The sequence below is a fragment of the Crinia signifera genome, chromosome 6 (assembly GCF_055691185.1).
Source record: "Crinia signifera chromosome 6, ASM5569118v1, whole genome shotgun sequence".
Lineage (NCBI taxonomy): Eukaryota > Metazoa > Chordata > Amphibia > Anura > Myobatrachidae > Crinia > Crinia signifera.
In genome coordinates this window covers 179,162,516-179,176,730 of record NC_139222.1, presented here as the reverse complement: position 1 = coordinate 179,176,730, position 14,215 = coordinate 179,162,516, and the positions used below count along the sequence as shown (strand labels likewise).

At 44.2% G+C, this 14,215-nt stretch overlaps 1 protein-coding gene across 3 annotated transcripts; it reads left to right on the top strand.

The window, feature by feature from the left end:
- Positions 1-3,095: 3,095 nt before the first annotated feature.
- Positions 3,096-11,537, top strand: LOC146008711 (uncharacterized). 3 transcript variants are annotated; one of them, XM_083148295.1, is made up of 9 exons: positions 3,096-3,359; positions 5,259-5,901; positions 6,376-6,489; positions 7,542-7,601; positions 7,685-7,826; positions 7,980-8,051; positions 8,251-8,328; positions 8,662-8,727; positions 10,816-11,536. In XM_083148295.1, the coding sequence occupies exons 2-9, from the start codon at positions 5,329-5,331 to the stop codon at positions 11,148-11,150; spliced, it is 1,440 nt and encodes a 479-aa protein (XP_083004421.1). In that variant the 5' UTR covers positions 3,096-3,359; positions 5,259-5,328; the 3' UTR covers positions 11,151-11,536. The 3 variants fall into 3 exon arrangements, with proteins under 3 accessions (XP_083004421.1, XP_083004419.1, XP_083004420.1); XM_083148293.1 differs by having other exon boundaries at positions 5,164-5,901; XM_083148294.1 differs by having other exon boundaries at positions 3,357-3,466; positions 5,164-5,901; positions 10,816-11,537.
- Positions 11,538-14,215: the final 2,678 nt, after the last annotated feature.

Below are 14,215 nucleotides of genomic sequence, written 5' to 3'. Positions count from 1 at the left end.
CGCGTCGCGGCTCCTTATAACGGCCACGACCGACGCGATGCCCACGATTTCGGGCGCGATGAAAAAATCGGCAGCCCGGATAACTCACAAGTACCTTTCTTTCTTTTTTTTTTTTTTTATTTGCTCCAATACTGGTCACCTTCCATACCAATATGAACCAGACCTAATCTGATATTAAATGGACAGTAATATTTATAAATAAAGGTGTTTTATATTAAAACATTATTTATAACAGAAACAATCTGCTTTTTCTTCCGTTAAAATTGCCCTTTATTAAAGTATAACTGGTTTACTATGTGTTTTACTTTCCCGTGCAATAAGAATATACAGTGTGTTCCTCTGATGTTGAATGGCTGTTTCAGAGTGTATGTTGTATGTGTATATATGTCAGCTAGGTCAGGTATGTACCCAGCATAAGCATTGTTGAACAAGAGTAAAATAATCTTGCAGATTGGATGAAAAAAATATTTACTGGTACACTTTTGGTATTTGCTTTGTGGCAGGTTTATTCATTATTGAATTTTAGACCTGATAATTAAAGTTTTTTTATTGCGACAATAAGAAATTAGTTTCTGATCGTATGTGTTAAAAAAATAAAACACCCCTGTAAGGTGTAAAGAAAAGTAAATGCTGATTCCTCTTCTCGTCAGGATCGGGTAAAAGGATATGATATGTATACTATCAGCTAAAGTGGATAATGCCATTAAAAGCATTGCATTCCGGAGCTTCGTAAATCTCACAATATAGCAGCCCCTTCAGTTTGGTTTTGTCCAGAGGCAGAACTACCATTGGTGCAGCAGGTGCAGTGCAACGGTGCCCTTGAGGACTCAGGGGCCCATTGTTGTCCTGTCATCCTCTTCCTGTCACCCACTATTTTTTTCTGTCACGCTCTGCCTCCCGATGTCACCCACTGCATCTCCCTGTATATACGGACGCTAAATACAAATACGAGTCGGCAGCCTGCATGGATCAGTCAGATCTGCGCAGGCACCAGTGTTAAAAAAATCAATAAAATAATTTTAAAAAAAACAGTGTGGGGTCCCCCCACGGTCATAACCAGCCCCAGGCTCAAAGAGCCAGTCCTGGTTTTAAAAAATTAGGGAACAAAACAAATAGGGGTTCCCCTTATTTTTTAAAACCAGCACCAGGCCCAACCAGCCAGCAGGGTAATGCCACAGCCGGGGGGAGACTTTCAAGTAGAACTTTATTACACACTGAGCCCATTCATACAGATACTTACCTACCTTGACAAGTAGGTAGGTCTCCTCCGCCCACTGGTCCTGAAGAAATCCAATGTGGGTACCTGTGGAAGGAAACCATACACCACGGGGGTCCTCTGGCGTAGATACGCCATTTTTAAAAATGATTTCTTTTTAAATTTTTATACTGAAGCCTGCACGGATCTTACTGATCCATGCACGCTTCGCCAAATACGCCTGGGAAATTAAGTGTATTTTTCAGGAGTATTTTTGCGGCTGTATTCCGCTAAATACTGACTGTATATTGCATACAGCCGCTTAATAAATTAGGAATCACCATTGGAATGAATGGTGATTCCTAGTCTTATTCTTTTGTGCCATGAATACGAATAAACATATTTTTGGCATAGTAAATGCTGAAAATACGAATACCAGGGTTGCCGACTTTTGAAGTCGCCTCTCAATGAGTGTGCCGTCATTAAACCCCGCCCCCAGGATGGCAAATAACCCATTTTTCCTATCTCTGTGGAGGGGGCAGGGCTATAATGTCACGATTATGACACTTTAGCCCCGCCTCCTCCACGGAGATTGGCAGATTGGGTTATTTAAACACCAAGGGCAGGATGGAGGAAGCCGCAGGGCCGGCGTCACCACTAGGCAACTAGGAGAGCAGTACTAAGCTGCAGCAGGAAAGCTCCAGCCAAGTACCAAGCCAGCAGCTATTCTAGCAGGGAGCAGTTGATCGTACCTCCGTCCTTCCCTGGAGCCTGCCCGTCGATCAGTGTTAATCTGTGGGTGGCACCCGCTGCCCCCCACCCTGCTGGTCATCTGTGCCCGCACCCACCCTGGAGCCGGGCGTAGATATAATCGGTGACCACCGCACTCCAGGGGGGGGGGGGTGCGAGCTCTACCCGCAGACTGCCACTGCGGCTGACTGGGGGATGGGTAGGGGGCGCATTTGGTTTTCTTGCCTAGGGTGCCTACAATTCTTGCACCGGCCCTGGGAAGCTGCAATCAGGGGGCTGAGCGGGGGTGCCCAGGATTCCGGGAGGGTTGCCCACCTTTCCGGGAGATTTTCAGGACCCTCCAGGCCATTCCAGGAGGGTAGGCAACCATGACGAATACACGTAAAATAGGTGTCTTTTTTATACGAATACGCCTATTTTATGCATATTTTCGTTAGTAAATTCCCCCCCCCGTGTCTGATCATCAAGCTTCTGATTATTGCATGTTATTTTCTGTACTATTATGTGTACTTCATATTTATATCTTTATTGCTACTTTAGGTTGTGCAAAATATTTTGAATCCACTTTCAAAATAATGTCTTAGATGTTGGGTATGAAGAAATTGTGAGAGTCTGAAGGTCCCCATACAGGCTGCGACAGCAACGTGCAATGTGATGCATTATCGGGTGGATTGCATTGCATCGCATCGCATGTGTACAAAAAGTATGTGCAGCACATACTTTTTGTACTGTGCAATTGTAATGCCCGCGGGAGTGCGCATCGAGTCACATTGAACGCTACTATCGCAGCGTGTATGGGGGCCTTAACTCCCCTGCCAATTTAGATATGGATAAGTCGGGATCGAGTGAAATCGGCCCAAATCATACTACTAGTGTTTGGGCACCTTTATTAGTTCTGCCCCCTGGTGCCCCTCTACAGTCACATCCCCATCTCATGCCCACCGGTTATATTGTATGTTTTTCTGCATACAATGTGACTCTTCACTGTATACTGAAGCAGAGATCTGAGCAGCGTAAAATTCGTTATTTTATCCTCTGCATCCAGCGCAGCTAAACGACCATCTAACCTCACAGCGCCACCTGCTGCTCTCCTGTGCGCAGTACTCTCTGCTGTATGGACTGTTCGCTTCCTGTTTGCCGGCCATTTTACTGGAGGCCGATATTTATTTAGAGACGTTCGTTGTAGCCTTAACTCTGGCTCGTGTAGTGTCGCTGAAAGAGAACGGAGATGACCTCGTATCCTAAAACAAAACTACATCTCCCAGCGCTCCTCGCGGGTCTGACTGTACCCACCACTGCCACTTGGATTTAGCAGCATCTTCCCAGCCCAGCCCAGCCCCTGCCAGGGCATCATTGTTACACACCACTAGACTCGCGCCTCCGTTCCTTTACAGAATAATATTGCGGTTATCAGGTCTGCTTATTATTATTATTTATGATCATTTGTTATTGTCGGCCACCACTTGCTGCCATTGTAGACCGTCACCGCAAAATGCTGACATTGGCAATTAAAAGGGTCAGGTAGGAAAGTTCAGATTTATATGCATCGCCCAATGTTAAGGACATCTCCTTTTAATATAGACTGGATCTACATATACGGGAATCCTAGCTCCATGTCCCCATAGTGTGTGTGTTGCGGTTTCATATATATCAAGCATAGATATAAAGAATAGTGCAGAATAAAATATAATATCTGCTCTCTTTGATGGAATGTTCTAAAAGGATGATCAGCAAGTAAAGATTGCTGATCATCCTTTTAGAACATTCCATCTTACACAGAGCTTGCCAAATGTAGGGAAACGCAGGATAATACACAACAAACCACTTACTTTCTCCTGGGGGCATATTTAATAGCATCCGAGTTCTTACATAGCCTCCTGGTACTTTCCTGTATAGTTCCAGTGGTTGTACTGTTTAGTCGACCCGGCTCAGTTAGACGCTTAAAGATAGTCGGCGGATTTTTTGTTGGTGAAGGTCACAAGGGTCCCCAGGGACATTGTATATGTGCACAATGCCCCCTTGCTCCGCTCACCATGCTTCGGGCATGGTGCCTCTCTCAGCACACTAAAATTAGTCCATGGACAAGAGATTTAGTAGTGTCTTGTGTGAGATAGGGCCATATTTTGAATGTTTTAGGATCCACGTCCCCCCCTTGTCGGCATTTCGGCTGTCGGGATTCTGAACACCGACTATCTTTATGCATCTAACGGTATTGTATGCTATAATATTTACTGAATCCCATGTGGAACTGAGCAAATAGTACCTAACTCTAGAGTCATTTGCATGATTTTTATGATTACACAGATCTTCTAAAGCTGGGTATCGGTGCCATAACTAGATATTTTAGTGCCATGTTGTGCCTATTGCCGGGTCCCTGTGAAGCTCCGCCCCCACCAGGTTCTCTGCAGCAGCCAGCAGGATTCAGAGCAGGGAGAGCGCTTCTTTTGCCCAACGCTTCCCCACTCTGCAGACTAGGTGTGTCACACACACTGGCACACAGTTATGGCCCTGCTTGGTAAACAAGTGATTAGACGATGTGTCATCTGACATGCATGTTGCCAAGCATTGTTAGCAATGTGCTCCAAGGGCCCTACATGCAGGGACGATGGAAGATATCGTTTGCCGGGATCTGCAAGTGTGTATGCACTTTGCCGATGCCAGCTGTCTGCTGGGTACTGTTGCTGCCACATTGTCATCGTCTAGTACAGCGTTTCTCAATCTAGGGGTCCCGAACTTCTCAGCATGGGGTCACGACTCCATGTTGCTGACCATCAGGCTGATGCCTTTTCTAATCTCAGTCAGTGATTCAAGGACTCTTCAAATCTGTTGAATTGTCTGCTCACATCATTTTGTGCCTTCACAATGCTGCCATGTATGTGCTGTCTGCTGACTACACATGTGATGTGATGATCGTCTGCAGTAACTTTCTGGGGTCCTGTAATTGATTTTTATTATCTGAAGGGGTTCCAGAGCAAAATAGTTTGAGGACCCCATGTCTAATGTGTAACCAGCTTTAGAGAAGAAACACGTTACCAAATTGCCCCTTATCTCTTGTTGGTTCCCCCCCTCCGCCCTTATTATTGTAACTACTGTATTTTAAAAAAAATGTTACAGTTGAATAGGAACTGGTTACTACTATTTTACGCATACATTATAATTCTGATCTCATAACTGCTAAGAAGGTATTTTAATATAACATCCTACTTGTCTTTCTCCAGATAGTTGTCATGCCTAGCTGCATTGTTAAGGGATGTACACACTACACCGGCATGAAAACCTCCAACCCCCTGCTGACAATGCATGTCTTTCCCAGGGAGTTCACTCGGATAAAGCTTTGGCTTCAACAGACTGGCCAGGACTTTGGTGACATTGATGCATTTGCAATGAAAATTTTGGATGCTGCCAAAAGCGGAAAATACCGCATCTGCTCTGCACACTTTGACCCAGGAAGCTATACCTCTCAAGGTAGTAGGATAGTACTCAAACAGGATGCAGTACCCACTGTCTTCCCTGGTATTTACTCAAAGCCTCTGCAATATCGGAAGCCATTTGCTCCGCAGGCCAAGAAATATCATATTGATTTGGATATTATAGGTGAAAGGGATAGTCATCTCTGTGTAAATGCCAGGTCACCTAAGCATCCTATCCAGAAAAGAGAGGTGGGTACACAGACAGACATACAGAGCCAGAAGGCACAGAAAGAAGTAACCTGCCATAACATTAGCCTACAGGCTACCAGGCAAAGCTCTACGGAGTCTTCATTCCCACAGCAGCTGCTGGATGTGGATGGCTCATATGTCGGAGTCTTTCGTCACACAGACTTTGGACAAACTGAACTAAAGCTAAAACAGTCCCAGCATGGACACAGCTTACACTCCCAGAGCTCCAAAGACGGCTCTTCATCTGATTCCAGGGTGGAGAACAGAAGCGCTCTCACTTCCTTAGAAAACATAATGGTGAGTAAATGTCATCACTCACACCTCTGGTCAGGTAGTGGGCCAATATAGTTCAGGGGTATTCTGGCCTCAGGACCTCAAAAACTCATGTTTATCAGGCCTTCTCACAGAATCACAAGTGAAATCATTAGCTCTACCTGTGGATTGTTCAAGTATATCAGTGAGTAAGTACCCACCTGTAGTACACCTGTTTGGGGTCTGGAGGACCGAGTTTGAGAACATCTGGTATAGGTAATTATATTTATATGCTGTCTGCAGGAATATCTGCATGAGCATGTGAGAGGAGATATGTGATTGGGTTACATTATTGAAATATTAAAATGTTCCGAAATACAGAATAATCCGTTATTCAAAATTCTCCTGGTCCCAAGCATTTTGGATAAGGGATACATATCCTGTACCTGTTTGATGCACACTTCTATTCTGGGACATAAGATTATTATTATGTTTGTATTCTATGTTGCTGGTTTGCAGGTCTCGCTCTTGCAGCATCTGACAGAAGCCCCTCTGACCACCCGTCCCCAAAAACAAAAGACTACCCGACTCCTGAACCGAGCAGCCGCAATCATCTCCATACTGACTGGAGAGGTGAGACTACAAGTCAGGGGTAAGGTGATGTTTGCTGGATGAGTTTGTGAAAACGCATAAGCATTTAAATGATTATTTTTTTTTTTATTGTATGTAGACAGTCATTTGGTACACAACTTCCTGTAATGGGCCTATTTTGTTCATTGCGTAGTCATGTGACAAACTATTGAGTTCCCCAAAATATTCACAGCTTGGAGAATATATTACATAAGTGGTAGTCAAACTATGGGGGAGATTTATCGAAGATTGGTGAGAGACAAAGTGGAAAGAGAAAGTACCAAAAATCATCTCTTAACTCTCATTTTTCACACACAGGTGACAAGTAGAAGCTGATTGGTTAGTACTTTATCTCTCTCCAATTAATCTCTCTCTAAACTTCAATAAATCTCCCTTTGTGAGTCTTTAAAGAACCCAAACAATTTGTTTTCCTGGCCACCCGTGGCTCTTTTTAGAATGTGTCAGTTACAGTAGTAGTGAATACACTTGTGCACCAGTTAGGACAGTGGTGTCAAACTCATGGCCCTCCAGCTGTTGTGGAACTATACATCCCACCATGCCCTGCCACAGAATTTATATAATGGATTGCTAAAACTGTGTCAGAGCATGCTGGGATGTGTAGTTCCACAACAGCCGGAGGGCCATGAGTGTGAGTTAGGTGGTCTGTAATCATTGAACCGTTGTTACTGCATTACAGGCTAATAAGCCTGTCAAAAGAGATGAGTGATTCTTAGCTGGATCTATATTATCTGGGTTACAACTCATGGCAATGTTTAAGAGGTATTGTGCAATCCAGTAGTTACTTGCTAAACCTATAAGTATGCTGTGATTTATGTAGCCATGTTCAAAGTTTTGTTATGTTTTGGATGGTTGACCATTTATTTTATTGCTGTTATGGTTTAATCTCGACAGTTAATATTTAGTGATTGCTTTGAAAATGATGATTACTATATATATGTTACTGACATATCATATGGTGTTATATACATTTATACTCCCTGGTGTGCGTTTTCCGTTCGATCCTCATGTGGTGATATGTCCCTCTTGTTGTGCAGGAGTGGACAGTGGTGAAGAAGAACGCACATATCAGCAAGTTCTACCAGATGATTCAAGAAGTGAGTAATCTGATCACATGATCCATCACATGACCCTTCCTGAGCTACAGGTGTCCCTAAGCAAATGATATTGTGTGGTACAGGTACCTATAAAGTGCGGGGATGTTGCAGTGTTTTTCACAATGGATGAGTGGGACTACATAGAGGAGCATGAGGACCATTATAAGAATGTGATGCTGGAGAATCCCTTAGAACTTAAAAGCATGCGACCAAGCACAAGCTCAGGTAATATTAAAATCAGTCCTGAAGCCTCATGTTTGTATGGCAGATTCCATTAAACAATTCGGGTACAAATACTTTTATCTATCTTGGATATTATAACAGCATATTAGACTAAATGAGTGCATACTCATTGAATTACTTGTGTTGCCATTTTAGACCATTTTAAAGAAGAATGTCTTGAGAGTTACTGTGACCAAGAGCTGAGTCCCATTACAGAGCAAACAGCAGGTAAAACTGCTTTCTTGAAGGGGAGAGAGTCTCTCTAGTTACTGACTGACTTCATGTTAGGCTTTGGCTAGACAGGACATAGACAACCTGTGGCTCTCCAGCTGTTGTGAAACTACAAGTCCCAGCATGCCTTGCCACCGCTGGAGAGCCACAGGTTGCCTATGCCTGGGCTAGACATTAACATGTTCCTGTGTTTTAGGTACAGATGATCTTGTGATGTCAGAGAATCATCCAGACACTGCCCAGCGTCTCTCTACAGCCCTACCACTGATTACTGGTAGGTTCTGATTGTGGGAGTCACCTTTCACTAATTACCTCCCTTTATTCAGTACACATCTATATTACCAAATGACTTCTTTGTTGATGCTCTGTGGATCTACGCCTAGGCTTTGTGATGAATTACATTGGCTGCCTTCAAGTTTCTCCATGTGCCATATGTGTACAGATAAGCTCATGAAACATGACTACGTCATCAACTCAAGCTCATTTCTTTGTTGCCATTTAGTGTCATGCAAGTGAATTTGATAAATGTGTGTGTGTGTGTTTAATAATGAGTCATTAGTGTATTTAAAGAATAAATCCATATTTTCCACCTGTGGTTTGTTCCTAGGTAACTTTGAGGGAATATTTAGCAAAGAAGAGGATAATGACATCAACAGCATGGAATGTTCCACAGGTAAAATACATAGCACATTATTAAACTCCAGAGCTGCTTTTGTATCTGTATTGTGACTACAGTTTAATGAGGTAGGAATGTACATGAAGCCTGGAATAATATGTAAGACAAATTGATGTAAGGTGTGTTTCTCAGTTTCTACCACGGACTGTAGGTGGTCAGAATCCCGACACATCCCAGAGGTAAGTACTGGGGTTGAGGTTAGGCTGCCTAGGGGGCTAGGGGTAATATTATGGTACAAGCACTTACCGGTTACTGTCTGGATTCTGATGTTGGTCTGACTTTCAGGATTCCCACTACTGGTATCGGGATGCAGTGTAAATCCCGGCGGTCGGGATCCCGGCGTTCAGAATCCCGACCGTTAAAGTCCCGACACTTTCTCCCTCCGGGGGTGTCCACGACACCCCCGGAGGGAGAATAAATTAGTGTGCCCGCTGCGTGGCGAGCCCGCAAGGGGGGCGATCCACGTCCCCCCCCTTGTCGGGATTTCGGCCGTCGGGATTCTGAACGCCGGGATCCCGACCACCGGGATTTAATACTGAATCCCTGGTATCCAACCCGTATATGGTGCTGTGGCTGTTGTAGGCATTGATATAGAAAAAATGTTCATAGCATCTCACAGCCAAGACCTTGTAATACATATATACACAAATGGCGGTGTACCTATTTCCACCACCGTCCATGTTGGACAGGTTACTATAGGGTGTTCAACAGGAGGGTCTCAGTCACTCAGCTCTCCAGACTGGCCTCACGAGCAGTGGTATGCTTTCCTTTAAAGAATGCTGGCTGAGATTCCTTACTGGCTGCCTTTCTCTTTGTCAAGACTTACTGCATCAGGGCCTGTATATACACCCAGATTTGTCTGATCTGTCATTGATAGCATGATTCTGGAGACCCAGATTTTGATGGCTTGTGGGTTTTTCAGGCAGATTATCCAGACCGTGATTCAGGCTTCTTAGTCTAGTTAGGCACTTGGTTACTACCATCTATCTACAGTTGAATTTATTTTTTTATTATGTTGTTGAATGAAACACCAAAAATGTGTAGGAGTACCATTATGACAAATAACCTGTGGAATCAGATAAGGGTCCTGATGTAAGGCCGGGGGATTGGACGGGAGGGGAGGGGGGTGGTGGTGGTGTTACATAACGTGAGAGAGGGTATACTTTTCTGGAAAGGTGGTGCCAGAATGGGAGAGAGAGCACTTTTAATGCTTTCCCCCATTTTTAGGTAACTGCCTCCTACCACAAATGTCTGTTCGCTCTGTGGTGTGGCTTGAGTGGTGATACTGGGCCTGATTCAGCATTTTTGCGAGAAATCTCATAATTACAACTCCTTCCACTAGCATGTGGGGGGGGGGGGGGGGGGTGCCCAACACAGGGCAAGGCCGCCCACATACTGGGTCCCTCTACGCTTTATGACCAAAAAATCACCAATGCTGCGCTGATTCCCACCCAATGCCCTATCACCACCCCCTGCCGGCACCCTTCCTGAAAGAGACCGCAGTGTAAGGTCTTATGCATGCACTAAAATGAGGAAAGTGGATCTCTGCACTTTTGCGCAGTTTACTGAATTGTCCCCTCTGTTCTCACAGTTCCTAAGCTGCCCATAGACGGTCCGTTCCCGGACCGTCCGTTCTGTATTATGAGATGCACGCTCCCGCGCATCTCATCGTACGGTACAAAAAGTATGTGCTGCACATACTTTTTGTACTAGTTGGTTATCGCATCGCATGCACAAGGCATGCAATGCGATGCGTACTATATAAGTCCCAAACGGATCCGTTGAACGGACCGTGTATGGGCAGCTCTACTGTTGTAAGCTGACAGACTTACAACATCCTTTAAGGAGCATTGGGAAATCTAGAAATTGCCTCAGCTGTGGGTGAGCTGTGGTGCTAAGAGCACAGATTGCTTTTGTTTTCTAATATTCTTCTGTAATTAACATGTATTAAACATGAAAAATGGAAAACATTTTCTGACAGTTGATTCAGATATGGCAGTGTGCGCTGCAGTTCTGGTTTGAGAACTTCTGTTTTTGTTCAGGTTTTAAGATATGATCTTTTAATGGTCTTTTTCTATTCTTCAGAGGAATGGAACATGAAAGCCAGTTTCCATGAATCTCCCAGCTCAGAGCTGTGGATTGCACAAGATGGTACCACCTCTTCTCAGTGGATCCCACAAGATGACCCCAGGCCACCTAGATGGGGATACAATACGTATCGCAGAAAACGTCCCCTACTACAGTGTCCTGTCAGTTGTGACAATGCACATACTGTAAATACAGAGAACTCTCCATCAGTCCACGAAGATTCAAAAACACTGCCACAAGATAGCTGGTGTGACCTGTGTCACAAGTCCTTTGCTGACATACATGATCTTGTAGCACATGAAATAACACATACTAAGAGGCAGCGGCCGTGATGAACATTGGGTGCACGTATTCCCACCAGCTCTGAGAATGAGCTCTGTCTGAGTGAGCCGAACCGTGCTTTGCTGTCCCAAGTATGACCGCAGAATGCACAGCCTACAAGGCAAATGGCTGGACCACGGTGGAATGAGGCTTGGCCATTGCATGCCCTCATTTTGCATCAGGGTGTAGAATAGAGAATTAAATGACATCATGAGAGACTTGTCCGTTCTGTGTAAACCTTCTGAGAGTGTATCTTTCATCTACAGTGTATTGTCTTTTGTGTACAAAGGGGCTTTAAATCTCAGTACAGAAATAAGGAGGTTCAAAGACATTAATAAAAATATTTATTTGTGTTTTGCATTATAAAGAACAGACTGGGTTTTTTTTTGTCATGTTTTTTTTCTGTTGAGAAAATCTACTTGAGGGTTCTGCCGTCTTGTCCTATGGGACAACAATCCTTACAGGATTTTCTGACTACCAACATGTCAATTGCCATTTCTATAACTGTATTAGAACAAGTTGAAACTTGGCTGCTATTTCCGAGACCTTGTGTTATCTTATAGTGAAGTTATCAGTGATTGGAGGGTTGGAAAGTGGGCAGGACCTAGAAGGTCAGTGGGTCCTGCTACAACAGGAGGTGTCTGCTGTTTATTTGTGCCCTGAAATGAATCCCACCCAATTTTGAACAATAATAATGAAACCCTGTAAAATCCATTATTTCGATATAGCGAACAAATTTGTTTGGAATATAGTTGGAAATCTAAATGTATAGAAAGAATATATATTAGGACTTTTAAATGTTATTTAATTATGAAATACTTACATGTGTACGTCTTTGCATATAGACTTAGAGTGAGCAATTGTTACCCTGGTACAGTAGTGTCCTGTGGGTACTGTAGTCCACACTGGTAGGTCAATGTTATCAGTTTAATTTAGAAACTCTTTGTTCCTAGCATCCATGTAGCCAAATGTTAAGGCCTCCGAGTTCCGGAGGTGCGGGACTTATGTGCAGATCTGACCAGCAATCATTTACAAGGCAAAACCAGCTTCGCTGCCTTAACCCCTTCCCGACATTTGACGTACATTTACGTCATGGCCGGGATGTACTTCCCGACACATGGCGTAAATGTACGTCATGGCTTTAAACTGTCACCGCGTCTATAGACGCGGTGACAGTTTAAACATGTCTGCTGTCCCTGACAGCAGACATGTCCCTGCATGCCCAGGGGGGGCTGCGATGATGCCCCCACGTCGGCGATCGCTGTGATTGGCTGTTCAGTGTGAACAGCCAATTACAGCGTTTTCTGTGTCACCGGCGAATAACGTTCGCCGGTGACACAGGGATCGGTGGTGATTGGTGCTGTAAAGTACAGCACCAATCACCACGGGGTGTAAGGGTGACACTGGTGTCACCCCACCTCACCCAACCCGCCCCCAAAGGCCGTGATTGGTTCGTCGGACCGACGAACCAATCACAGCCATGGAGGGTGATTTAAACTAACGGTGACTGCACTGCAGACGCCATTCCGGTCTGGAATTGCGTGCAGTGCGGTCACCGTGCCTATCTGCCGCGATATACTGACCTGATCCTTGCAAACACTTACCTGATCACTGCTTGTAGCGTTCCTGGATCTTGTTACTTCTTGTGACTTCCTGTGTTGTGCTGTGTTGTGCTGCTGCAGTGTGTTCGAGTTATAGATAGAGAGAGATAGAGAGAGAGAGATAGAGAGAGATAGAGAGGGCTAGTGACAGAGAGTGCTATATTTTGTGCTGCTGCAGTGTGATAGAGTTATAGATAGAGAGATAGAGAGATAGTGACAGATTGTGCTATATATTTTTTATATATATACAGCTGTACTGCGTGTGCAACTGACTGCTGCCCCCCCCCCCCCCCCTTTTGTGCTGATCAGTATAAATTAACTGATCAGCAACTTTTTGGGGGCGCAGGGTTTTTTTTTATATATATATATAACCTGCTGCTGCAGTATCATAGAGTGATAGATAGAGAGAGATAGTGACAGAGAGTGATAGAGAGTGCTATATTTTGTGTCGGCTGCCCCCCTTTTGTGCACCCCCAGCAACTTTTTGGGGGTGCAGGGTTTTTTTTTTATATATATAACTGTCAGTGCTGCTGCTGCAGTGTCATAGAGTGATAGATAGTGAGAGATAGAGAGAGATAGAGAGAGATAGTGACAGAGAGTGATAGAGAGTGCTATATTTTGTGTCTGCTGCCCCCCCCCCCCTTTTGTGCTGATCACTATATCTGAGGTGATCAGCAACTTTTTGGGGGTGCAGAGGTTTTTTTTTTATATATACCTGCCAGTTGCACTGTCAGTTGCACCAAAGGTTGTGCACCTGCTGCCCCTCACTGGTAATCAGTGTCGCATCACTGATCACCTTTTTTTTTTTTTTTTTTTGAGGGTGCTGTGGGGTCTTTTTTAAATTTTTTTTGATCAAATTTTTTTGATCAAATTTTTTTGATCAAATTCCTGTTGCCTTTGAGCGCTGTTCAGTGACGGACGTTACTGACCAACATCTGTGCTCAATTTTTGGCGCAGGACCTTTTTTTTTTTTTTTCTGCACTACATACACACTACACACTACATTGAAATAAAGTTTATACCCCCCCTACACTATACACGTGTTGAAACATTTCACTACCAGAAACACAAAAATAAAAATGGCATCCCAAATGTCATCCCAGTCATCCAGAAGAATGTATTCAGCGGAGGAGGCATATGCCATGCTTGCCTCTGACTCTGACACAGCCAGTGATGCAAGCGGGGAATTTGAAGGATTCATCTTAAGCTCCTCTTCCTCCTCTAGTGATGAGGGACCCCCTCAAAGACGCCCCCGTAGAGCAGCTGAGACCCCCCCCCCCCCCCAATAATTGATCTCGTATGGACCCCACCACCAGACAATTTTGAGCCCCAGGTTCCTGAGTTTTTGGCCATCCCAGGAATCCAATTTGATTCCACAGGTCTCAGAGAAATTGACTTTTTCAAATTATTTTTCTCTGATGATTTTATAAATTTAATGGTGGACCAAACTAATTTATATGCCCAGCAGTTTATTG

Excerpts from the sequence above, each read along its gene's own strand:
- LOC146008711 (XM_083148294.1), top strand. The coding sequence starts at position 5,173 with ATGCCTAGCTGCATTGTTAAGGGATGTACACACTACACCGGCATGAAA. Across the intron at positions 5,902-6,375 it reads CTTCCTTAGAAAACATAATG|GTCTCGCTCTTGCAGCATCT; the intron begins GTGAGTAAATGT and ends GCTGGTTTGCAG. Across the intron at positions 6,490-7,541 it reads TCTCCATACTGACTGGAGAG|GAGTGGACAGTGGTGAAGAA; the intron begins GTGAGACTACAA and ends CTTGTTGTGCAG.